Source organism: Pongo abelii, chromosome 9 (assembly GCF_028885655.2).
Source record: "Pongo abelii isolate AG06213 chromosome 9, NHGRI_mPonAbe1-v2.0_pri, whole genome shotgun sequence".
Taxonomy (NCBI): Eukaryota; Metazoa; Chordata; class Mammalia; order Primates; family Hominidae; genus Pongo; species Pongo abelii.
The window spans coordinates 122,096,559-122,122,321 of record NC_071994.2 but is presented as its reverse complement, the minus strand read 5'-3'; the positions used below and the strand labels follow the sequence as shown (position 1 = coordinate 122,122,321).

General features: G+C 54.6%; 2 protein-coding genes across 5 annotated transcripts in view; one reads left to right on the top strand and one right to left on the bottom strand.

The window, feature by feature from the left end:
• The window catches only part of BCL9L (BCL9 like), a 30,109-nt gene extending 19,757 nt beyond the window's left edge, over positions 1 to 10,352 (top strand). For all 4 annotated transcript variants that reach the window (XM_009247147.4, XM_009247149.4, XM_009247148.4 and 1 more), the window contains 5 exons: positions 3,077 to 3,293; positions 3,453 to 3,537; positions 3,619 to 5,908; positions 6,312 to 6,593; positions 7,002 to 10,352. In XM_009247147.4, the coding sequence (XP_009245422.1) occupies positions 3,077 to 3,293; positions 3,453 to 3,537; positions 3,619 to 5,908; positions 6,312 to 6,593; positions 7,002 to 8,095 (3,968 nt within the window). In that variant the 3' untranslated portion in view covers positions 8,096 to 10,352. The remainder of the gene's footprint in view (positions 1 to 3,076; positions 3,294 to 3,452; positions 3,538 to 3,618; positions 5,909 to 6,311; positions 6,594 to 7,001) is intronic.
• On the bottom strand, positions 10,226 to 22,636 carry CXCR5 (C-X-C motif chemokine receptor 5). Its single transcript, XM_002822562.3, has 2 exons — positions 22,479 to 22,636; positions 10,226 to 12,893 (listed from the first exon to the last, which is right to left on the bottom strand). Exons 1-2 carry the CDS (start codon positions 22,527 to 22,529, stop codon positions 11,826 to 11,828), a joined length of 1,119 nt encoding a protein of 372 aa, XP_002822608.1. The 5' UTR covers positions 22,530 to 22,636; the 3' UTR covers positions 10,226 to 11,825.
• Positions 22,637 to 25,763: the final 3,127 nt, after the last annotated feature.

Genomic DNA, 25,763 nt, shown 5'->3' with positions numbered 1-25,763 from the left:
GGAGGAAAGAGAGTCAGCAAATGTTATGGAGTGAGCAGACTGTGTCTGTGACAGGGGTGCAGAGGCTCAAATACCAAACCTCTACAGTTAGCTGGCACCTCACGGACCATCCTGTATCAGTTCTCTCTCCCCCATGGGACTAACCTGGTGGTCACCAAGACTCTGGCTGAACCCTTTGATGATAGAACCTTTTACTGCTTCCCAGACCAGACACCTCCCCCCATAGTCACCACCTCCAGTTCACTTATGTCACATCAGACTGCACCATTGTAGAAACTTTGTGAGTTTTATTTATTTATTGTTTAGAGACAGGGTCTCTCTCCGACACCCAGGCTGGAGTGCAGTGGTGTGATCACAGCTCACTGCAACCTCAAACTCCTGAGCTCAAGTGATCCTCCCACCTCAGACTCCCAAGTAGTTGGGCTCAGGCATGTGTCACACCTGGCTAATTTTTGTATTTTTTGTAGAGACAGTCTTGCCATGTTGCCCAAGCTGATCTTGAACTCCTGGTCTCAAGCGATCCTCATGCCTTGGCCTCCCAAAGTGCTGGAATTACAGGAGTGAGCCACTGTGCCTGGCAAACATAGGGAAATACAAAGTAGAAATTACTAACATCCATACTCAAGGCGACTATTGTGACTATTTTAGTTGTACTGCCCTTAGATTCTTTGATCTATTTATTTATTTTTGAATCGGAGTTTCACTCTTGTTGCCCAGGCTGGAGTGCAATGGCGCGATCTCGGCTTACTGCAACCTCTGCCTCCTGAGTTCAAGCGATTCTCCTGCCTCAGCCTCCCGAGTGGCTGGGATTACAGGCACCTGCCACCATGCCTGGCTAATTTTTGTATCTTTAGCAGAGGTGGAGTTTTAGCATGTTGGCCAGACTGGTCCTGAACTCCTGACCTCAGGTGATACACCTGCCTCAGCCCCCCAGAGTGCTGGGATTACAGGCATGAGCCACCCGGCCTGATTCTTTTTTTTTTTTTTTGAGACAGAGTCTCACTCACTCTGTTGCCCAGGCTGGAGTGCAGTGGCACAATCTCGGCTCACTGCAACCTCCACCTCCTGGGTTCAAGTAATTCTCCTGCTTCAGCCTCCCAAGTAGCTGGGATTACAGGCATGCGTCACCATGCCTGGCTACTTTTTGTATTTTTAGTAGAGATGGAGTTTCACCATTATGGCCAGGCTGGTCTTGAACTCCTGACCTCAAGTGATCCGCCCGCCTTGGCCTCCCAAAGTGTTGGGATTACAGGCATAAGCCACCGTGCCCGGCCTGCCCTTAGATTCTTAAAGAGTTCTTACTGGAGGGGCGACAGAACGTAGACATTGACAGGACTAGTTCTGCCATCAGGCTGCCTTGGTTTGCAACCCAGGTTATTTCTGTAAATTTGGGAAAGGGCCTCAGTTTCCTCATCTGTAAGAATATTATTTATCTCACAGGGTTGGTACGAGGAGTAAATGAGGTTATACATATAATATGTTAGCTTTTATCATTGTTATTGTACTAGAAAGTTCCTTGTTGGACTAAGCCCTGCCTCTCTCCCCATAGCTCGTATCCAAGAGCTCCTCAGCAGCCTTCACACATTGAGGTCAGCTCTCAAGCTCCCCCGCAAATTTCTGGCTCTGCTCTTCTATGTAAAATTGGATAGATAGGGTCCAGAGCAGGGCCGTTTTGGGATGGGTCCATCAGAGAAGAAGGTGGAGAAGAAACTTTTTCCAAAGAGGGCAGCCTGACACTGGGCCCATGGGAAGGTGGTCACTGCCCTGGCTCGATGGAGACAGCTTCAGGCAATTTGTCTCCCATTAACTGAGAATGCTGGTACTTACTGTCTGCGGGCCAGGCACTGTGACTTGCTTTTCCTGGCATGCGAATGGGTCTACCCACTCACCTAGACCCGTTGTAGATTTTTTTCTACGCTAAGACTTACAGTCAAGTGTATAACCATGGAACAAAACTTCCCTTGGTGCTGAGGGCAGCTGGTCTGTCTTGAGAGTGTTTCCAGTATGTCAGCTTTTTCTGTTTTTTCTTTCTTATATTTATTTATTTATTTATTATTTATTTATTTATTTTTTTGAGACAGTCTCGCTCTGTCGCCCTGGCTAGAGTGCAGTGGTGTGATCTCGGCTCACTGCAACTTCCACCTCCTAAATTCAAGCAATTCTCATGTCTCAGCCTCCTGAATAGCTGGGATTACAGCCATGCGCCACCATGCCCAGTTAATTTTTGTACGTTTAGTAGAGACGGGGTTTCACCATGTTGGCCAGGCTGGTCTTGAACTCTTGACCTCAGGTGATCTGCCCACCTCTACCTCCCAGAGTGCTAGAGTGCTGGGATTACAGGTGTGAGACACTGCTCCCGGCTCTCTGTTTTTCAAATGGATTTTTTTAGTCTGTGACATTGATTTAAACTTACTGTTAAAAAATATATTTCTTTGACCTGCCCCCTGTGCAAGGAGGAGGTTAGTATTTTACATTTTGTAGATGAAGAAACTGAGGCTTAGAGAGATGTCTGGTTCATAAAATCACAAAGTCAGTTAGCAGTGGGGCTAGAGTGAAAAACCATCCATCATTTGAATCATCAGCTTGTGCACCCTCTCTGCCTTCTCCCCAACTGGGTCACTAGACTGTGTGCACATACACTTACCCAGTGTGAGGGGCAGCAGCAGAGCTCAGAGCAGAGCTTCAGAGTCCCTGCCCTGGGTTCAGTTCTGGCTCTACACTATCTGGCTGTGTAACCGTGGGTGAGGAACTTATTTCCTCCTTTGTTAAGTGGAGTGTGTGACACGTTCCTCACAGGGTGTGTTCATGAGATGAAATCACACCTATTAAGTCCCCAGCAGAATGCCAGGCCCATGGGAGCCTGTGGAAAGGACACAATTTCTCTGTCCCCGCTCTCCACATGGTCACCACTCTTGCCATCGTGGAAACCAGCCTGGTGAGAACACCAGATAGTGACATCAAATGTCCCTGTGGGCACGAGCTGTAAGGCTGTGAGCATCAGTGGGAGGGGGTATCAGCTGGTCCTCCTTGCGTCTGGACCACTTAGCCCCTTTCCCTCTCCTCTCTCCTCCTGCAGATTGTAATGTAGCAGACCCAGCCATGGCGGCCCCACAGCTGGGTCCCGGCCAAACCACCCAACTGCCCCTCAGCGAGAGCAGCGTGCCAGGCGCCCCGCACGGCCCTCCTCCTGGCCTTCGGCCTGATGCCCCTGGGGGCGGGGGCGGGGGCGGGGGCGTCCCCGGAAAGCCTCCCTCGCAGTTCGTATATGTCTTCACCACCCATCTGGCCAACACGTAAGTGCCTGGTGGGCAGGCCAGGTCTCTCTCTCTCTGCCCAGCACCTCTCAGCCTGGGGTTCCGAGGGAGCCCTGTGCAGGGGCAGGGTGGGGTGGGTGAGGGTGAGGCTCCCTCCTGCTCACCTCTCTGAGCTGTCGGTGCCCCCACTCTGTGCAGGGCTGCAGAGGCAGTGCTGCAGGGCCGGGCCGACTCCATCCTCGCCTACCACCAGCAGAACGTGCCCCGGGCCAAGCTTGACCAGGTAAGCGTGGCGCCTCTGTGAGCAGCAGGACTGGGCAGAACGTCCCCTTACCTGTCTCATGCTCTCTTTGTCCTTCCGCAGGCCCCTAAAGTGCCCCCTACCCCAGAACCGCTACCCCTGAGCACGCCGTCAGCAGGCACCCCGCAGTCCCAGCCACCTCCACTGCCGCCGCCACCACCCCCGGCCCCTGGCAGTGCCCCGCCTGCTCTGCCCCCAGAGGGGCCTCCTGAGGACAGCAGTCAGGACCTGGCCCCCAACTCGGTGGGAGCTGCCAGCACAGGTGGTGGGACTGGGGGCACCCACCCTAACACCCCGACGGCTACCACCGCCAACAACCCTCTGCCTCCTGGAGGAGACCCCAGCTGTGCCCCTGGCCCTGCCCTGCTGGGGGAGGCAGCTGCCCCTGGAAACGGGCAGCGCAGCCTGGTGGGCTCAGAGGGCTTGTCCAAAGAGCAGCTGGAGCATCGGGAACGGTCCCTCCAGACGCTGCGAGACATTGAGCGACTGCTGCTCCGTAGTGGAGAGACTGAGCCCTTCCTCAAGGGGCCCCCAGGAGGAGCGGGTGAGGGGGGCCCACCAGCACAAGCCCCCCCTCCCCCCCAGCAGCCACCCACGGCCCCTCCCAGCGGGCTGAAGAAGTACGAGGAACCCTTGCAGTCCATGATTTCACAGACACAGAGCCTAGGGGGCCCCCCGCTGGAGCATGAAGTGCCTGGGCACCCCCCGGGTGGGGACATGGGGCAGCAGATGAACATGATGATACAGAGGCTGGGCCAGGACAGCCTCACGCCCGAGCAGGTGGCCTGGCGCAAGCTGCAGGAGGAGTACTACGAGGAGAAACGGCGGAAAGAGGAACAGATTGGGCTGCATGGGGGCCGTCCTCTGCAGGACATGATGGGCATGGGGGGCATAATGGTGAGGGGCCCCCCGCCTCCTTACCACAGCAAGCCTGGGGATCAGTGGCCGCCTGGAATGGGTGCGCAGCTGCGGGGGCCCATGGATGTTCAAGATCCCATGCAGCTCCGGGGCGGACCTCCCTTTCCTGGGCCCCGTTTCCCAGGCAACCAGATACAACGGGTGCCTGGGTTTGGGGGCATGCAGAGTATGCCCATGGAGGTGCCCATGAATGCCATGCAGAGGCCCGTGAGACCAGGCATGGGCTGGACCGAAGACTTGCCCCCTATGGGGGGACCCAGCAATTTTGCCCAGAACACTATGCCCTACCCAGGTGGGCAGGGTGAGGCGGAGCGATTCATGACCCCCCGGGTCCGTGAGGAGCTGCTGCGGCACCAGCTGCTGGAGAAGCGGTCGATGGGCATGCAGCGTCCCCTGGCCATGGCAGGCAGTGGCATGGGACAGAGCATGGAGATGGAGCGGATGATGCAGGCGCACCGGCAGATGGATCCTGCCATGTTTCCCGGGCAGATGGCTGGTGGTGAGGGCCTGGCGGGCACTCCCATGGGCATGGAGTTTGGTGGTGGCCGGGGCCTCCTGAGCCCTCCCATGGGACAGTCTGGGCTGAGGGAGGTGGACCCGCCCATGGGGCCAGGCAACCTCAACATGAACATGAATGTCAACATGAACATGAATATGAACCTGAACGTGCAGATGACCCCGCAGCAGCAGATGCTGATGTCGCAGAAGATGCGGGGCCCTGGGGACATGATGGGGCCCCAGGGCCTCAGTCCTGAGGAGATGGCCCGGGTTCGGGCCCAGAACAGCAGTGGCGTGATGGGCGGCCCGCAGAAGATGCTGATGCCTTCACAGTTTCCCAACCAGGGCCAGCAGGGATTCTCTGGGGGCCAGGGACCCTACCAAGCCATGTCGCAGGACATGGGCAATACCCAAGACATGTTCAGCCCTGATCAGAGCTCAATGCCCATGAGCAACGTGGGCACCACCCGGCTCAGCCACATGCCTCTGCCCCCTGTGTCCAATCCTCCCGGGACCGTGCATTCAGCCCCAAACCGGGGGCTAGGCAGGCGGCCTTCGGACCTCACCATCAGTATTAATCAGATGGGCTCACCGGGCATGGGGCACTTGAAGTCGCCCACCCTTAGCCAGGTGCACTCACCCCTGGTCACCTCGCCCTCTGCCAACCTCAAGTCACCCCAGACTCCCTCACAGATGGTGCCCTTGCCTTCTGCCAACCCGCCAGGACCTCTCAAGTCGCCCCAGGTCCTCGGCTCCTCCCTCAGCGTCCGTTCGCCCACTGGCTCGCCCAGCAGGCTCAAGTCTCCTTCCATGGCGGTGCCTTCTCCAGGCTGGGTTGCCTCACCCAAGACGGCCATGCCCAGCCCTGGGGTCTCCCAGAGCAAGCAGCCGCCTCTCAACATGAACTCTTCCACCACCCTGAGCAACGTGGAACAGGGTGAGTCAATTGGGCAGGCAGGCGCTGAGCAGTGTGTCCGTGCTGGGGCTGGGCAGTGAGTGAGTAAGGGCCTCTGTACCACGGGCCCAGAGGTGGATGGCTCTGCTCATGGGGCAGATGATGACATTTGTGCGCTTTCTCAGGGGGTACCACATGAGTCTCCCAGGCATTTTGAGTGATCGTACTTGGGGCCTGGGATCTTCCCCTTGCCTGGAGCCCTGTAGCTGCAAGGATTGCTTGAAGACTGGTGGGCTCTGGAGATAGTGGGGGCTTGTGGGTGTGTCTGAAGGACCAGGTGATTTGGGGGGAACTGACCTCTTCCTAAACCTCCGCAATATCCACAGCCGAACTCATCTGCCCCTCCCCAGTCACCCCTGCTCTCTTTGTCTCCCCGTTTCTGTAGGTACCCTCCCGCCTAGCGGCCCCCGGAGCAGCTCCTCAGCACCTCCCGCCAACCCTCCCAGCGGCCTCATGAACCCCAGCCTACCATTCACTTCCTCCCCAGACCCCACACCTTCCCAGAACCCCCTGTCACTGATGATGACCCAGATGTCCAAGTACGCCATGCCCAGCTCCACCCCGCTCTACCACAATGCCATCAAGACCATCGCCACCTCAGACGACGAGCTGCTGCCCGACCGGCCCCTGCTGCCCCCCCCACCACCACCGCAGGGCTCCGGGCCAGGTGCGAGGACAGGCCAGGACCCCAGGGAGGCCAGCTGGTGTGGGCACTGGGAGCGGGGAGCAAAGCTGTGGTTGTGCTGGCTTTTTTGTGCCTCTGAAGGCCCTGGGCGTGGGGGTGGAGGCTCCGGGATGCTGTTCCCACTCACTGGAGTCATTAGTGAAACCCAGCCCAGAGCACTCAAGTGGTCTTTCCAACACCTGGTGGTGTGTCTGGCGAACTGGGCCAGAGCTTGGTCTCTTGGCTTCTAGCTTCAATGCCTCCAGTCCCTTCCCTCCCAGCCAGGGGAAGCCAGTGGTGAAAACTCCGACCCCTGGCACCACCTGGCTTGGGAGTGGGAAAGGCCTGAGCCCTGCACCCTCTGCGACCTGGGCGCACCGTGCCTGACTCCCTGTCTTCTATTCCCTACAGGGATCAGCAACAGCCAGCCCAGCCAGATGCACCTGAACTCAGCCGCTGCCCAGAGCCCTATGGGCATGAACCTGCCAGGCCAGCAGCCCCTGTCCCATGAGCCCCCGCCTGCCATGCTGCCCTCCCCCACCCCTCTGGGCTCCAACATTCCACTGCATCCCAACGCACAGGGGACAGGGGGGCCCCCTCAAAACTCCATGATGATGGCCCCAGGGGGCCCCGACTCCCTGAATGCCCCCTGTGGCCCGGTGCCCAGCTCCTCCCAGATGATACCCTTCCCCCCTCGACTGCAGCAGCCCCATGGTGCCATGGCCCCCACTGGGGGTGGGGGCGGGGGGTCTGGCCTGCAGCAGCACTACCCGTCAGGCATGCCCCTGCCTCCCGAGGACCTGCCCAACCAGCCGCCAGGCCCCATGCCTCCCCAGCAGCACCTGATGGGCAAAGCCATGGCTGGGCGCATGGGCGACGCATACCCACCAGGTGTGCTCCCTGGGGTGGCATCAGTGCTGAACGACCCCGAGCTGAGCGAGGTGATCCGGCCCACCCCAACGGGGATCCCCGAGTTCGACTTGTCGAGGATCATCCCCTCTGAGAAGCCGAGCAGCACCCTCCAGTACTTCCCCAAGAGCGAGAACCAGCCCCCCAAGGCTCAGCCCCCCAATCTGCATCTCATGAACCTGCAGAACATGATGGCGGACCAGACTCCCTCTCGGCCTCCCAACCTCCCAGGCCAGCAGGGCGTCCAGCGGGGGCTCAACATGTCCATGTGCCACCCCGGACAGATGTCCTTGCTGGGCAGGACAGGCGTGCCCCCACAGCAGGGGATGGTGCCCCATGGCCTGCACCAGGGGGTCATGTCCCCTCCACAAGGCCTCATGACCCAGCAGAATTTCATGCTGATGAAGCAGCGGGGCGTGGGGGGCGAGGTCTACAGCCAGCCGCCCCACATGCTCTCCCCGCAGGGCTCCCTCATGGGCCCCCCGCCCCAGCAGAACCTCATGGTGTCCCACCCCCTTCGGCAGCGCAGTGTGTCCCTGGACAGCCAGATGGGCTACCTCCCGGCACCAGGCGGCATGGCCAACCTGCCCTTCTAGAAGTCGCTGCCGGGTCTGGAGCCGGGGCAATGTTGCAAATACGATAACCTTAACAAAGTTCTTCCCCTCAATGTTGGAATGGCCTGGGTCGCGGGGTGGGGTGGAGGGGGTGGGAGGGGGCTTGTGTAGGGAGTGGCATTTGTGGAAACCAGATGTGCTGGCAGCTTAGGGGGAAGTGGCAGAGTGGGGTGGGGGATTTTGGATTGGGGTTGGTTCCATTTCGGCCACCAGGACTGCCCCTCCCCTACTCCTCCCAATTCCTATGGAGCCTCTCTATTTTACCTCTTTCCCTGCATCCCTGCACTCGCCACGCCCCCTTCAGCTATGCTTTTGGAGTCCTGGATGGGAATCTGGGGGGAGAGAGGAAGGACAGGTCAGGTCTCCCCCAGCCCCTTCTGCTGCTGTCTCCTCGTGTCCGCATTGCTGGAGCTCCACCTCCCTCTTGGTTTCTCTGCACCCACCCATTTTCCTTCTGTCTTTACCTGCTTCGTGTCCTTTCCCTGCTGATGTGGCTGACCCCTCTCCCGCCCCTCCCTGCAGGCGGCTGGCCAGGTGGGCAGGTGCCAGCCGGAGCTGTAAATAGAGCGCTGCGCTTTTGTGCTGGTTTGTGCGTGTGCTGTATTTCTGTGTTTTGATAGAAGTCACACAAAAAAAAAGGATAAAAGAAACCCTTCCCCCTTCTTCAAGTTATTGCTCCCTCCATTCCCCTGGACCCAGGGATGTGCAGCCCTACACAGCCACCCACTGTTTGCAGTGTCTCTGGGTCCCTAAGGGATACCATTCCTGTCCCCTCCCCAAATGGTAAGATGACGTAAATGACCCACTCCTAAACTGAGGTCAGACCACCTAGGCTTCCACCTGGTGAGCCCTAGCAGGGCTGAGACCCCCAGGGCGGCAGCCTGTCTGCTGCTGAGTGATTCAGGGAGAACATGTGTGCACGTGCATGTGTGTTTGCCCACACCGGTGACATGGGGCCCTGGCTTCCCACTTTGGATGCCCGGGCATCCGCTGCTGCTACATCTTAGCCAGAACTTGAAGTCTTTTGTCCCAGTTTGGGATGAAGGAAAGGAGGAAGAGGCGGTGGCTGTGTGGCCCGGAGCCCATGGAAGGGGTGGCATGGTGCCACTGGGGCCTGTGGCTGCAGTAGCCCTGGGCCAGGTAACCTCCAGGGCCCTGACTTTTCCAGAGGCTGCTGCCACCTACTTCTTATCAAAGAAGGGGGAGAACAGTTCGTCTGAGTCAGTGCACCTCCCCTCCAGTCTCCACCCCCTGAGGATGGAATCGGGGAAACAGCATCCTGCCGCCTCCTCTCTGCCTGCCCACTCACCGGCAAGGTTGTCCCTCTGCCCAGGGCTCAGGGCCATGTACCAGATCTGTCTGTGCCCACCCGGGCACAGCCACTGCCTCCCCTCGGCTCCCTGCTCCTCCCCAGGAGAGCTTCCTATCCGCCTTTGGTCAGAGCTGAAGCCATATACGACTGGGTGTTTGTCCCCTACTTTGGCCCCAGGAGTAAAAAACTTCTCCTTTTCTCACTTCCTTTCCTGCCTTGGGAGGTGGCAGGGCAGTTCCCTGGCTGAGGCCTTTTGCGCCCCACCTCCAGGACCAAGGGCCATTCTAGACAGGGTGTCTTCTACCAGGACCCGTCCCTAGCCTTCCTGGCCTGGAGGGCCTGGTCTCGCACTGGCAGCTGTAACACAAAGGGAACTCGCCCCACTTCTCCCAGCCTGGTGCTGTCCTCTCGGCCCACCATCGGCCAGGTCCAGCGCTTCCTCTGGGGCTGACAACAGGCCCCTGACTCACTCCGGTCACCTCCCAGGGGCCATGGCCAGGGCCTCTGTGTTTGGGGGGCCACTTGCCCTTCATCCTGCCAGGCGCTTTGCCCGCCCTGCCTCAGCCTGGGCCCTGTGCCCTTGAGCCCTCCACCCCTGGCCCAAGACCCCCCAAACTGTCTGACTCTGTGTTTCCTGCCCTGAGGAGAGAGGGGTCAGATCGCAGCAGGCCGAGTGCCCTCTCCTCCCACCCGTGCCACAGGCCAGCCTACTCTTCCCTCCATCCATGGCCATACCCCCAGCCATTTTGTACCATTATATAAATATATATATATAAATATAAATATATAAATACAATATGTGAAGACATCTTCTTGGTTTTTATTTTGAAACAATTTTTAGGCTTGTTCCGGGGGTCTCTGTGCTGCCTGTACTGTATTGACCTGTTTTATAGGTGCCTTTTTATTAAAAAGAAAATTCAAAATCCAGCCTCTTGCCTCTTTGCGTCTGCTTCAGACTCCCCCATCGATTACCCAGCTTGCGAGGAGATACTCAGAGAAAAAATGGGCATCTTAGGGCTTCCTTGCTGTTCTGCCCTGAGGACACTCTCCCCTGAGCCACAGCTGTTATTTCCCCAGTGGGGCCTCCCAGGGAGCTTGGCTGCTTGGCTTGAGTGGGACAAGGGCAGGGTTCCCTGACTCCCCACCCAGTCAAAGGCTGGGGAGGTGGGAGGGAGCGCCCAGAACTGCCGGAGGGGCCTCCCACACCCAAGGTGAGCAAACAAGCACGGAGCAGCTTCCTGCGGTTCCATCTGAGTGACATCCTCACAGGGGCAGGGCACGGCTTCCTGGGGCCTGGGGACTTCCCTGCCTCAGTGTGTTTCTTACACTTCCCTGCCTAAGGTGATGCCACGGAGGGGATGGTTGAGAAGACTCCCACGGGCCCCTTCCAGTCCACCTTTCTCCGTTCCGACTCTGAGTTTCATCGGGTCTGTAGCTTATGGGAAGGGAGTGAGGAGGGGACAAAGCCAGCCTCCTTCCCCATCAATGCCCACAACCTCCCATCCCCTGGACCCAGCCACCCTAGGAGTTCTTCACCCCACCCCATCTCGCCTGGTGGAGGGGACCGCCGGGTTTGATTGATCCGTCTCCCTCCTCGGGGTTCTGGAAGAAAGCTCTTTTCTTTCCTCTGTCGGGTTTCTTTCTTGCTTCTTGGCCTTCACGCTTCCTCAGGTCACTGGCTGGCCTCCAAGGGCACCTAGAGTCGGCCCTGCCTGCAGACCACCCAGGATCCGGTGACATGGGGTGGACCCAGTGCTGTTTCGGTCAGAGCCAGGGGCAGCTACCTGAACTCAACCAGTCTGAGCTTCCTGCTTGGTCAAGATGACTGCAGGCTTGGGGGCCTGGCAGAATGTCTGTGTTTGTAGGGACTGAGTTGTCTGAAGGCCACACTCTGCTGCCAGCTGGCCTTTCCTCAGCCTTAACCTCCACTCATCCCCTGGTGTTCAGCTTCTGGCTCTGTTTGACAGGTGGGCAGGAGGATAGAGGGGAAGCTGTGGAGGTCAGCAGCCCCTAAGCTGATGGAGTGTGTTCTGGGAGGGGCAGGCACTCTCCATTGGCAAGGGCAGAAGTAGAAGTTGTTTCTTGAGCATTGGATGATTAGGATGGGAGGTGCGTGAGGTTCTCTCAGCCCAGGGGGGTGCGGATGGGTAGGGACAGCCTTCACTGTGCCTTTGAGCTGCTTTCCGCTCCCTGGGCTCCAGCCTAGCCCCAGGGCCGGCAGAAGAGCTGGCAGGGATGTTCTAGAAATGAGGATTGGTTCCTCTAGCTACCCCAGCTGAGGATACTCCTAGGGCACTCTTAGCCACGGTGAGCCCTTAGTATTCCAGCTCCTGTTGGAAGGAGCATCCAGCATCACTGCGTGCCCCAAGGAAAAGCAGCAATAAAGGGGGACACTGGGACCTAGAACGTGGTGAGAGAGGTGGCATTCTCTGACTCAGAGAGACTGCTCCTGCGCCAGCTAGGGAAGAGCTGGCACAGGGAGGCAGGGCCAGTACAGCCCAGCTTGGTCAGGAGCCGCGACAGGTCACTGCGGAACTTCACGCCGGCGAAAGTGTAGAGCATGGGGTTGAGGCAGCAGTGGGCCAGGCCCAGGAACTCACACATGGTAATGGCCACGGGGAGAGAGCCATTCAGCTTGCAGGTATTGTCCAAGGCCTTCAGCCTCGCCAGGGTGTCCAGGAAGATGACGATGTGGTAGGGTGACCAGCAGAGGAAGAAGATGCTTGTCACCAGGATGGCCACCCTGACTGCCTTCTGCCGCTGAGGGCGCCGCTGGGCCTGGCGCAACCTGTGCACTACCCCCACATAGCACCAGCCCATCACCAGCATGGGCAGCAGGAATCCCGCCACATGGTAGAGGAATCGGGAGGTGAACCAGGCATGCGTTTCGGCTTGGTTCTCTTGGGAGAAGGTGCAACGTGGCAGGGAGTTGTTGTGATGGCCTTGGCTGACTTTGGCGAAGAGAATCTCTGGCAAGGCAAACAGGAAGCCCACCAGCCAGATCGTCCCACAGGTGATGTGGATGGAGAGGAGGCGGCGGTGGCGGTAGGCATGGACAGCATGGACAATGGCCAGGTAGCGGTCCACCGCGATGCAGGCCAGGAGCAGGCTGCTGCAGTAGAAGTTGACTTTGTGCAGGGCAATCACAGTTTTGCAGAGGAAGGTCCCCAGGACCCAGCCCACAGAGCCCTCGGCCACAGCAAAGGGCAAGATGAAGACCAGCAGGAGGTCGGCCACGGCCAGGTGGAACAGGAAGGTCTCCGTGGAGCTGCGTGTCTGCCGGTGCCGCTCCAGGATCACCAGCACCAGGATGTTGCCGATCACGCCCAGGAGGAAGATGAGGCTGTAGGCCACGGGCACGAACACGGCCTTGAAGGAGGCCATGAGGGGCCCCTCTGTGGCAGGGCAGAGATGATTTTCCACCAGGGAGGTGTCGTTATAGTTGTCCAATCTGTCCAATTCCCAGAACTGCAAGGGCAAGGAGACGGGAGGGTGAGGACCTGAGAACCTGTCCTTCCTCTCTGAGAGGTACCCTAGCTCTCTTGGAGGTTTTTCCTACATAGGGCCCACTGACCAAATGTCAAGTTTCCAATTTCAATTTTGAACAAATCACTTTGTTTTTTCCAACTTCAGTTTTTCGCCTGTCAAAGGGACCGGATTCCTTAGAGTGGTGGCGCAGATGAAGGGAGGCGTGCGGGTGGCTGAGCTTTGTAAGTGCTGAAGGGCTGGACCCCGTAAGTCAGCTTGTGTTTTTGGGTCCTCATGTACGGAAGCCTGCAGCCTTGGGGGCTGGAGTCACAGGCTTCAATTTGGGGAATGGACCTGCTTGGTACAAGGACCCATCTGTTCCAGTTCTGAGCAGAACAGTCGGGCACTGCAACTTAGCATCGTGCTGGGGACTAGGGGCGGGCGGGTGCTGACGTGGCCTGCGGGCTCCCTCCTTATGGGTCTCCCTGTTCCTGACTGTCTCTGTTATCACTGAAATGGCAGTAATAGCCTCCCATCTGATTCAATATGCACAACCCGCTCAAGGTATGTAATATTATTCCTATTTCACAGATGTGTCTTGCTAAAGATCAGGTTTGTGTGAACCGACGTTTATCTACTTCCAAAGCCAATACCTCCCACTGAACAACCCTGCCTGGGCTTCCTTCTAGGGGCAGCAGATGCAGGCTCCCTGCTACTTCCCATCACTGGCAACCTCCCTGCAGCTAGGAGCACTCAGAAGCAGAAAGCCCAGAGGCAGAGAGAGGCAGGAGAAAGTGAGGGCAACACAGGGAGACTGGCAGGAGAGAAGGAGAGAGCCTGCTCCAAGTGCAGGGGGCGTGCCCGTGATGTGTCCGGAAGTTCCCTCCTCCCCATCCTCCTCTTCCTCTCCCCATCACCCCCCCTCCATCACCCCAGCACTCAGGTTGTTTACCCAGCTAACCACAAAGGAAGACATGTGCCTGTTTTCACACCTTTCACTCACAGCTGTCCCCTGCACCTGTTCCTCCTCACCTCCCAGCTCTGTTCTTCCCACCCTCCCTACCCAAGCCCCTCCCCAGGCAATTCAAAACCAATTATAACCAACCTATGTGTATTCAAAATGGCAATACTATAAATGATGAGCCCCGGGGAGGCAGAGGATGGTACTCTGTCCACCAGGCTCTGGGTGGCTTAATGGTGCCCCCATTTCAGGAGAGCAAGGCACCCCCACAAGGAGGGGATGGTCACACTGGGTGCCTCAGGGCTTTCTTGCCTCTCAGGAGCCACAGTTGTAGGTCACATACTCACTCCTAATGCCGAGCAGACCCATTCTCCAACCTGGGTCTTTCCTTCTGGCTCTGGGGGAATGGGGGTCTGTGAGAAGGAGGTGTGGGAGATACATCAGTGCAAGGGTAGAGCCATCTGCCAACCCTTCCCGCAGCATCCCTCTGCCATTGCCTCAGTCTAGTCTTCCTTCTCTTCACTCTAATGCTCAGGAGACCATCTCTCCATGGGTCCCATCCCCACCAGCTTCTCTAATCCTGTCCACCTCCTGCACAGAGGACAGGGTAAGTTTTCTAAAACACAAATCCCATCGCATCAGTGTTCTGCTTAAAGTCCTTTACTGGTTCCCCATCACCTATAAGCAGTGGTTTTCTTTTGTTTTTTGTCTTTATCTTATTTTTTCAATTTCACTTTTTTTTTTTTTTGAGGTAGAGTTTTGCTCTTGTTGCCCAGGCTGGAGTGCAGTGGCACGATCTCAGCTCACTGCAACCTCTGCCTCCTGGGTTCAAGCAATTCTCCTGCCTCAGCCTCCCGAGTAGTTGGGATTCCAGGCATCTGCCACCACACCCAGGTAATTTTTTTGTATTTTTAGTAGAAACAGGGTTTCACCATGTTGGCCAGGCTGGTCTCAAACTCCTGACCTCAAGTGATTCCCCTGCCTCGGCCTCCCAAAGTGGTGGGATTACAGGCATGAGCTATCATACCTGGCCTCAATTTCACATTTAATAGCAAAGTCAACTATAAGAAAAAATCATATTTGTGATAATGTTCATCAATAGAAGATTGATTGGAGTCTGGGCATGGTGGCTCAGGCCTGTAATCCCAGCACTTTGGGAAGACAAGGCAAGAGGATCACTTGAGCCAGGGAATTTGGGACTGCAGCGAACTATGATCATGCCGCTACGTTCCAGCCTGGGTAACAGACCAAGACCCAGTCTCAAAAAAAAAAAAAAAGAAAAAGATTGGAGTAAGCCAAACTTAGTGCCACTCACACATGGCTAAATTTCAGAACTGCTGGGCACAGTGGCTCCCAGGACTTTGGGAGGCTTAGGTGGGAGGATTGCTTGAAGCCAGGAGTTCAAGACCAGCCTGCACGACATAGCGAGACCGCATCTCTACAAAACCTTTTTTTAAAAAATAAAGTTTAGAACTCATTGCGGAACAGCCCATGCAGTAGGATTCCATGGAATTTCTCCCCCAAACACACACCTTTGTTTTTGTTTTTTGATAGATAGTGTCTTGCTATGTTGCCCAGGCTGGAGTGCAGTGGCTATTAATACGTGTGACCATAGCACACTACAGCCTTGACCTCCTGGGCCCAAGTGATCGTCCTCCTGCCCCAGCCTTCTGGGTAGCTAGGACTGCAGGTGTGTGACAACAATGCCCAGCTCCAAGGACTTTCTTTAGAGTACCCATGACTGTGTGTGTCACAGGGTTCCCCTGGAGTGGGGAGTGGTGTTGGGGCTCCAGGCTCCCCTCCTTGACTTTAAACTAGAGCTCTCCACTTTTGACTTGTGCAGTGCTTCACACATAAGCTTTCATTGAAGAAAATGGTTCTACTTTCATTTGAAAACCATGGACCTGTGGGATGAAGTCTAACCTCCCAACAGAGCCTTTATGTTCTTCCCAAATGTATATTCCTCTGACCTTTCAAACTTTGTCTTGTATTAATATATTATTGCTCTAGACCACCCCCCGGCTTTTCCCCAACACCCCAACGCATTCCTGTCTCCAAACCTCTGCTTGGTCTTTTCCTTCTGCCTAGCAGGTCTTTCTTTCCAAATTTTACTATCTAATTTCCACCCTTCCTCCAAAGCCGAATTCAATCCCATCTTCAGACATCCTTCCCGGCTCCCCTGTTGGAATTCGCTCTTCTCCTTATGGTGCGTGTGCATTTATTACAGCACCCAGGGTTGGGATGACCACTTTCTAACCAGATGGCAAGGTCTTAGAAGCAGGCCTTCTGTGTCCCCCTCCCAAGGCCATGTGTTTTACATAGGACAGATGTGTGCTGACCTGCTCTGAAAGCAGTTTCCCAGAGAAGGCCAGGAGCCCTTATAATCTGAGACTTAGGCAAGTGCCTCTGCAGGGAATCACTCCGTAATCTTCTGCATTCTGCCTTCTCCCAATAACCTTGACGGCCTTGATCCTAGATCCTATCTTGAGGGCTCTCTCTCTATTGGGAGCTATTTCCAATATCGTCATTGAGCACACCCACTTGACTAATACTGGAATTCAGCAGTCTTCACGCAGAGCCAAGCCGTTCAGACGGGGAGGAGATAAGCAGGGCCTGGGGCGGTCAGCAGGGCTGGACTCCACCTACCTTGGCTGTGCCTGGGTGAGGGCTTAGGTCCAGCCAGCCTATCTGACCCAGAAAGCCCTGGGTTTCTGGGCTTGTCCTCCACGCATTTCTTTCCCTTCAAAGGTTCCAGGCTGACTGAGTTATTGCTCATCTGAAGTCAATGCAGTGGGACATCTTCCTAGGGCTCCCATCTCCTGAGAACCAGATTTAGAGGGGGCTTGGGAGGGGCCTGTGTCTTCCTCCTTGCCAAGAGGTATTTGTCTGGCAGCGTTCAGAGAGGGTAAGATGGGAGGAAGCTGGTTTGAGGGGTGCTGGGAATTGACAGCACATCTCAGCAGGAGGTGTCAAACAGACGTTTTGGGGGTTCGGGAGTGGCACATGTTAAAGCCACTTCCCACACATAGGAGTTCTAGCTCCCCCAATCTCCGCCAAACTATGGAGAGAGGCAATAAAGCAAGGCTGGCTCTGGCCTCATGGGAAGTTGAGGAATCAGGAATCCTGAATACCGTGGGGCATGTGCTGCTGAAGGAAGCCCTCCAATCCCATGCCCAGAGGGAGCACAGGGCAGACCATTTGCGTGAGCGGTGTGCCCATTCTTTGACATGAAAAGCTGCAGAAACCCAAGGCCTTCATGCACACACACACTCTTGACAGCAACACGCACCTTGCATAGACACAGATGCCAAGATGGGCTACACCAGCATGTGGCCTAGACAGGCACCCAGCAGACAACAGCCTGGTCATAGGCCAGGGCTGCATGCCCCAAAGAAGGCAAGAAATACAATGACCAGAATGAGGCTGAGAGTGGAGCTAGAATCTAGTTAGAAATTGCTGTGAGCACTGGGGAGGAGCAGGGGCTGTAACAGTGTCCAGTATTGAGGGGCTTAGGGGGAGGTGGGGGGTGTAAGGAGATGCAAAGTGCTTGGCCTGTGGTAGGGTCCAAAATGTTACTCTTCTCCTTCCCTCCACTATAGGATGCAGGCTCCTCCCTGGATAATTAAGTCTCCAAGCCCCACCTGACTTCTCCAAATAATGAGGCTGCCCCACTCCCCAGCACTGGCCAGCATGGAGCTCAGCTCACATTTGCTAATGGGGATTCTGTGTCAGCAGGTGCACTGGGCAGGGGTGTCTAGCATGCCTCAGGGATCTATCCTGGGTCCCTCCTCTTCAGCACTCTCATCCCAGCTTTGGGGGCACTCTCAGGCAACACAGAGTTCTTTACAAGCTGGAACCATGGGTCCAACCCAACCAGATGAAATTGCATGGGGAAAAATATACAAGCCAGGACTCAGATTTAAAACATTACCCATCCAGGGATAAGTTAGGGAGGACCAGGTAACAACAGTTTGTGAGAAAGACTTGGGAGTTTGTCGCCTACAAGCTTAAGATGAATCATGGGAGGGACATGGCCAGCAGACGGGCCACAGTTACCTCCATCTAGGTGAACAGAGGCCTGTAAGTGGGCAGCTGACACCAGCCCAGTTTGGTTGGTCTGGACAAGGATGACCACTTTGTTGAGGGGCTTGGAAAACCCTGCCCATAGAGGAAATTTTCAGGTACTAGGGGTGTAGTGTCTGGGAAAGAGAAGACTTGAGTCCCCGAGGGCTGATGTCAAGGCTTGGAAAGAAGCTCCATGGGCAAGAGGGCGGCAATGGACTCTCGCTGTGAGCTTCCAGGGGGCAGTCTAGAAGGACTGGGCAGAAGCTGAGGGGGTAGTGTTTCAGTCAAACGAGGGAGAACTTTCTAACAGGCAGAACTGTCCAGCAATGAGATGGTACCTTTAGGAAGGAGAGGAACATTTGAGCCCAAGTGTGTGGGAAGAGACTCCTGCCCTGGGAAGAAGGAGGCTGGACTCTGCCTTCAAATGCCCCTCGCTCCCACTCCCCGATTCTCTGTCTGTCCTGCCCTGCCTGGGGCTGAGCTGGTTCTCAGTGTGATCTCCGTCTAGCTCAGTAGCTGGAGACTTTGTTTTTCTAGTCCATTCTGCCGCCAGTGAATGCCCCAGCCTGACCTTGCTTCTCAGCCCCGAGGAGGGGGCAGGGCTGCCTGCATGCGTGGCTTACTCAGGCCGAACCCCAGGACTCCAAGGCTTGAGTCATGCTGGCCGCGGGAGGTGTCTGCACACAGACGCCAGTCATTGCTCTGGCCAGGGGGAGCACACAAGCTCCATATCCTTTTATGTCCCTGTGTGGATATTCCCAGCCGAGAGTCAGGAGCTGTGAGTGGGGCTGGCCAGGGTACCTGTCATTCCAGCCTTCAGTGGCTTAAGGGGTGCAGGGGTCTGGAGGAATGAGACTGGGCTGTTGGTGAGGGTGTAGGTCTGTACCCCTTACCCCGTCTTTCTTCAGGAGGCCCATAACCCCTAAAGACCATCTGAGACTCTGGCTTGCCATTTGTCACATCTCCCTTGCCACACCCACAGCCTTCAGGGATGAGTCTGTGAGACTCCTCTTCCATCTCTACCCACGGGTTTTGGCCATTAGAAGCAGGTACTGTGCTGGATGTGGTTTTAGGGGGAGAGTTTAAGCTACTCCAAGCCTCTGCAGCAAGTCTTTAGGCTTAAAGGGGCCCCACCTGGCACACCAGCATCTCTTTGCCCTTTGGATACAGTCACACAATCCAAGGTGCAGGCAGACAGGCCTCCCAGGTGTGTGTGGCAGCCTCTTGAAACCATCTCCTGGGTTGGAAATATTTTTCCCTACCACTCTTGAAAGAATGCTCATTCTTGTGTCCTGATTCTTAGGTCCACATACGCGGCCACTGTTTCTGCCGTTCTGCTAGAGGAGTGGGATCAGCTGCAGCCTGCATCCCTGGGGAAAGCAAGAGTTCCTGACGGAGACTCTGCAGTTTGTATGCCTGAACCCAGATTCACTTTGACCCTGACCCATCCTCAGCCTGGCTTTGGGGCTCTCCCTCATCTCTGACCCCTCCAACTACACCCCAGTTGGGCCTCCTCTGCTGGGGTTCCTCTGGGACTTTTGACCTGGTTGCGGGGGGCAGGTGGAGAACCTCCTTTTCCCCTAGATGAAGCCCAGAAACAGCCTGAGCTGGTTTTGGTTCCTCTTCTTCACACCTCCATGATGAAATGAGATGGTCCACGTGGACGGGCTGTGTCGCCTGTGATGCTCTGGTCACACTGAAGTCATGATGTGTGGTAATTGTCTATGGAGCGGGGTCATAGAAAGCCAGGCTCTGGGGCTTGGGCCAGCTTCACCCTGCGCTATAGCAGCTTCCCCTCCTGGCTGGTGTGCAGGGTGGGGCTGGAGGTATAGTTTATGACCAGCCTCTGTGGATGCCCCAGCCCAGGCCCTGGTTCTGTTGAAGGAGGCTCTCAGATCAAGGGTCTCATAGACAGGGTCTGCTCTAGGTCTGCCAGGATCTGCCTTTCCAGCAGGATGGATCCCTGGCATGCCCACCCCAGGACCTGGAATCTTGTTGTTCCTGGTTCTTAACCATCTAATTTTTTTTTTTATTTGGACCATTCATTCATGAAAATTAGCAGCCCCTCCCCACACCCCGGCCCTTGCCTTAAAGAAGTGGACATTTTAAGCAGCTCGAGTTGGTCTTTGAGTTCAAGAGGACAAATGGAATACAGAATGACCAACCTGGCTTATGGCCAGGAGCCTCCAGTTCCTTTTTTTTTTTTTTTTTCTGGCAAGTTTGTGTAACCAAAAGGCCCCAGTTCTTAGCTCAACATTAGAGTGTCAAACCCTGTGTTCAAGGAATGTGAACCAATACTTGGTATGGGCAAGGACAAGGAGGAGAATAGGAAGCAGAAGGAATAGAAGAACCCGGACTAACTCTAGAGGAAAACGGTGAGCTAAGACCTTTACTGCATCACAAATCAATAAATACCTATTGAGAAGCTGCTACATGCAAGATTCTCCTGCCTGTACCACTATGCCCGGGGTTTTTGTACTGTGACACTGAGGGACGGTCTGCCAAGCTGCTCACGGCTCTTCAGTGAGTGGGCAGAGGAGAGGGTCTGTGTTCTGAGGGGACATTGGCCCTGGAGACAGGGTATGTAGGAGATTCGTGAAGGGGGAACAAGGCACTGGTGGCTGGCTGAAGAGCTCCAGAGCCCAAATGGTCCTAGGACTCCTGGGCTCCTGGCTAGACTCTGAGTGAGGGATCCAGATATTGGAATGCCTGGCTGAGGATCACTCATTTGAGGTGTGACATGAAGCAAGTCACTGGGTCCGTTTCCCCCAGATGTAGGTTTTCTTGGGACATACCCTGCTGCCCCTGCCCCCTGCCACCACCTGTCTCTAGTAGGTCACTCAGTGAGGTGAGGCGTGCAGTTAGGGGAAACTCTTAAGGTTTCTCAGAAGCTGGGACCCGCCAGGTCTCCAGTCGGTTACTAAGATATCCAACTGGGTCAGGGCTCGTGGTCAGTTTGAAGCTGCAGGCAGAGGAAGACGCCCAATAAACTAATCAGGCGAGGCCAGCGGCCGTGACCGGGGGCCAGGGTGGGAGCACATTGCCCCTTTGGGGCCGCGGGTTTTTAGTCTGATTTGGGGTATTGCCTATACTCTGTGGTTAGACTCAGGGCAGCTTCATGGGCTTGCAACTGGGGCAGTCACATGGGGCCTGCACCCAGCAGGACCCCCCACGAGGTTTAGTGCTCTGCTGTTGCCTTCTTATTTATAATAATTTTTCAACAAGGGGCCCCATGTTTTCATTTTGCATTGGGTCCCACAAATTATGAAGCAGGTCCTGATTAGATGAATGGTCCGGCTCTGATTCCACCTGCGGTTTGGGTCTGAGGGGCCAGGCTTTGGGTAGTCAGCCCTTCTGCCCACTTTCTCCCTGTGTCCTACTTACACTTCCCAGCCCTGGGATCTTGGCAAGCAAGAGGCGGGCTTCTCCAAGCAAGTCTGGGAACATGGTTGGTGGAACTACAAAGTCCACTCCACAAAGTCCACTCCAGCCAGGGGAGCAGGAGGGAGTCAGACAATATCTCAGGGTAAGTTTGGGCCAGGAGAGTTGGTAGGAGCCAGGGTTTGGCTCCTTCATGATCTAACCCAGAGTGCAGCCCCGAAACAAGTCCTCTCCCCAGGGGGAGAAAAGACCGTGAAGAAGTTTCCAAGAAACCCTTACAACCAGCCTCTGCCGTCAGCTCACAAGGAACCCTGTGTTTCTCTGGTTGAGCTGCTCCACACACACACACATCTTTTGGGAGCCCAGTGACAACCAAGTCAACTGCACCACTACGCTTCACTGGAGAGACTTGAGTGGTGGCAGCGTAGTGCTGGGGACCATTTTCTTAGCCCACCTAAGAAACCTTTCCAAGAATACCTTATCTCTAGAGATTCTACAACAGGTTCCAAGACATTTTTCAGATTAACAGTTTTCTCACCCTGCTCCCTGACTCCAGCCTGCTGGGATCCTCTTCCTTGCTACCATCTGGTCTCACATTTCCTCAGTTTAGCACATAATTGTTGTCTAATAGCTTCCAGTGAGTGATTTTTTTCTCTGGCCAGAGCAGAAGCTATTTGAGGGCAAAGACCAGGTCCTCAACTTCTCCACCCAACACAGAATGTAGTGCCCTGAAGATATAATCATATGGCGAGAGATGAACAGCTATGCATTCATTGACTGATTAGCAATGCCAGCCTCCTTACGGTAAGAAAACCTCCAAAGTACTTTCCTGTCTAGTTCCATATTCCGACCCTAAGAGAAAAGGAGAGAAAGAATGGAGAGATGAAGTATCCTGTTCCCAGTCACATAGCAACTCAGAGGAGGATACGGGGCCTGAACCCGTGTCTTCCAGCTTCCTCTAAAGGATGTCTACTAAGGACAGCAGCTCTCCTTATCTGCGTCTTCCACAGAACGGAAAATAAACTCTTAAAGGGCGGGAGCTCACTGACCTGTCTAGATTTTACAGATCCACAGTGGGAGAGGATTCCCACGCTGTCCCCTCTCCCTTGGACTCTGGCAAAGGATATTAGAATTCCAGACAGGGCCTCGGCGACAGGAAGCTACCCATGTCTACTCACCAGGTCCTCCAGGTTCTCGAGGTCCATTTCCAGCATTAGCGGGTAGTTCATGGCTGTGCCGGCTGTGAGTCACCAGACTGGTCACTGTCTGATGTTGAGAGGCTCCCCGCCAGGTGCCTCTAGAGAGGTGGCAGCCGTCAGCTGCAAATTTAAGCAAATGAGCTGCGCATCGTCTCCTGAGGCTGTAGGGCCGCGACCTGCCTCACAACTCATCACTTTTTTTTTTCCACTGGGTCTTTTCTGTTTTTTTGAAGAAAGAGGGAAAATCCCCCACAGCATCAGTGCTAGTCAAGCATTTCAGCTTCTTTCCCGGCAACAATTGTCTCAACTGGGGCCTATGACTAGTTTAAAGGCTGCCCTCACTTCTCCTCCCTATACCCCCAATAAGGGGCTTGTAATGAAACCGCCACACAAAGTCAGCAGGATAATGAGGGAAACTCCTAATCAACAGAGAACAGGAGAAGAGCTCTCCCAGCAACCTCTCCTCCAAGCCACCTCCAAACCTTAATTTTCCTCACCACTAGGGTGATCAACCATTCCAGTCTGCCCAGGACTGAAAAGTCCCTTGACTTGGGAAACCCCTAAGTCCTGGCAAATTAGGGCACTTGGTCACACTACTTGCCACCATCCTTTTGCCCAACAGGGGCAAAACCCCTTCCCTTCTCAGCCCAAGTTCAGAAAAGATAAGTTAGAATTTTTCAAAGGGAACAACAGTAAAACAATACTGGAAGACAAAAATGAAATCAACTTTGGAAGGCCAAGGCAGGAGGATCGCTTGAGGCCAGGAGCTGGATACCAGCCTGGGCAACATAGCAAGACCCCATCTCTAAAAGGAAAAAAAAAAGTGAAATCACCAAGAAAAGCACATAGTTACACAGTCATTTTCTGACTGAAAAACAATGATGTTCTACCTATAAATTAACTTGGTTTGCTCATAAATTATTAACCTCATAGACTACCAAGCTAGAGAGGACTTCAGAGATCATCCAGTCTAACCCTCAATTTTTATTCAGGAGATCCGTGAGGCGGAGAGGGAGAGCAACTTACCCAAGATCCCACAGCTAACCAGTGGCAGAGCTGGGACTTGAACTCAGGTCTTTTGACTCCACCTTTAGTGTTTTCTCTACTCCAGGCTGCCACTCTTGCAGGCACTCATAACCTCTGTCCTTTCCCTCAACTCTGTCCTGTCTGAGGGCCGCTTCCTTTAAGAAGCCGTTTTGTAGATGTTGATCAATTTCCCTTCCAAGTCTCATTTTGTGGCTTTTTCTTCCAGAAGTGGGCATTTCCTCTCTTGATCCACAATGATGTGAAAAAGATGACTGCACGCACAGAGGCACCCACACATGGTGGCTGCTTCTTGGCCCCACCCCCACCCTTGTTATCACGCTCCCTTTCAGCCAAATCGCCCTTTGCTGGGATTCTACTACCCATTCCAGCGCCCTCCTTCACCCTCTCCTCCACATTCGCCTTCCCTCTTTCCCCTCTTCACATCTTGCTTACTGAAGATGCTTACCCCACTGCATCCCCAACAGATGCATCATTCTTTTTTTTTTTTTTTTTTTTGAGACAGAGTTTTGCTCTTCTTGCCCAGGCTGGAGTGCAATGGCATGATCTTGGCTCACCACAACGTCCACCTTCCAGGTTCAAGCGATTCTCCTGCCTCAGCCTCCCGAGCATCTGGGATTACAGGCATGCACCACCACGCCCGGCTAATTTTGTATTTTTATTTATTTATTTATTTTGAGACAGAATTTTGCTCTTGTTGCCCAGGCTGGATGGAGTGCAATGGCGAGATCTCAGCTCACCGCAACCTCTACCTCCCGGGTTCAAGCAATTCTCCTGCTTCAGCCTCCCGAGTAGCTGGGATTACAGGCATGCGCTACCACGCCTGGCTAATTTTGTACTTTTAGTAGAAACGGGGTTTCTCCATGTTGGTCAGGCTGGTCTTGAATTCCCGACCTAAGGTGATCCGCCCGCCTCGGCCTCCCAAAGTGCTAGGATTCCAGGTGTGAACCACCGTGCCTGGCCAACAGATGCATCATTCTTAAGATTAAACAGCCTGAGGAGTTTCCAGCCTCTGTTGGTGGTATTGGGGTTGTTTCCTCGCTCTTCTCCATTCACTGCCTTTAGAAGCTGCTTTCAAAGAAGAAGGCTTTCAGGACAAGGCATCACACTTCTTCTCCAGCACTTCCAGTCCTGAAACCTCCAGGAGGAAGCTGCCCCAAGGTTTCCTGTGTCCCAAGCTTGCTGGGAACTCCTCATCCTTCCATTCACCCTATTCTCAATATCCCTGCCCCTCCAATCCCTTAGCATACTTGACTTAGCCTTGGCCACCCTGGCTAGGGACATCGATCAGGAAGGGGTACAGTGTATAGAATCACAGAGGAATTGAAAGGAACTTTGGAAGATAAACCAGACTATCCTCAACCACACCCCCACCCCCAGCAAATGCAAGATTCTTGTCACTGCATCCTTATCAGATGATCACCCAGAATCAATGAATACAAACATCAATGAAGGTGAGACATTTGCTCCTTTCCATAGATCATGTTTCAGTGGAGGATGGTTTCATGATTAGAAACTTATTCCTTATGATGAGTCAAAATATGTCTTCCTGTAACTCCTCTCCAGAGGTCCTGGCTGTGCCTTCTGTCTGGACTGTCTGACTCCTCTTCCAATAAGCATCCTCTGAAGACAGCCAGCACATCCTGAGAGTCTTGTCTCCCAAACACAATTCCACAGTGTCTTCAGTTGTTATTCGAAGACTTGGTTTCTGGGTCCTTTGACGCCCTGTTTTTTGACCTCTGGGTGATTTCTGGTTAATGGTCTAGATATTATCTGACTAGGAAAAAAATATAGGACGATATGCATTTCCTTGTTCAAGACTCTATACTTGGCAGGGTGTGGTAGCTCGTGCCTGTAATCCCAGCACTTTGGGAGGTCAGGATGGGAGAATCCTTTGAGCCCAGGAGTTTGAGACTAGCCTGGGCAACATGGTGAAACCCTGTCTCTACAAAAAATTCAAAAATTAGCTGGGCATGGTGGCACACACCTGTAGTCCCAGCTACTCAGGAGACTGAGATAGGCGGATCGCTTGAGCCCAGGACGTTGAGGCTGCAATGAGCCGTGATCACACCACTGCCCTCTAGCCTTGGTGACACTCTCAAAAAAAAAAAAAAAAGATTCCATACTTCTATAACTATGTAACTACAATACAATTGGACTTTCCTGCAGGGTCCTACTCCTCTTAATAGCATGCCTAAGGGATTTCATTTTGAAGGTTCT

What these genes read in the sequence shown, in the direction of transcription:
- CXCR5 (XM_002822562.3), bottom strand. Translation starts at nt 22,529, where the DNA reads ATGAACTACCCGCTAATGCTGGAAATGGACCTCGAGAACCTGGAGGAC. An exon ending in TCGAGAACCTGGAGGACCTG is followed by an intron (nt 12,894 to 22,478) that starts GTGAGTAGACAT and finishes TTGCCCTTGCAG; the next exon opens with TTCTGGGAATTGGACAGATT.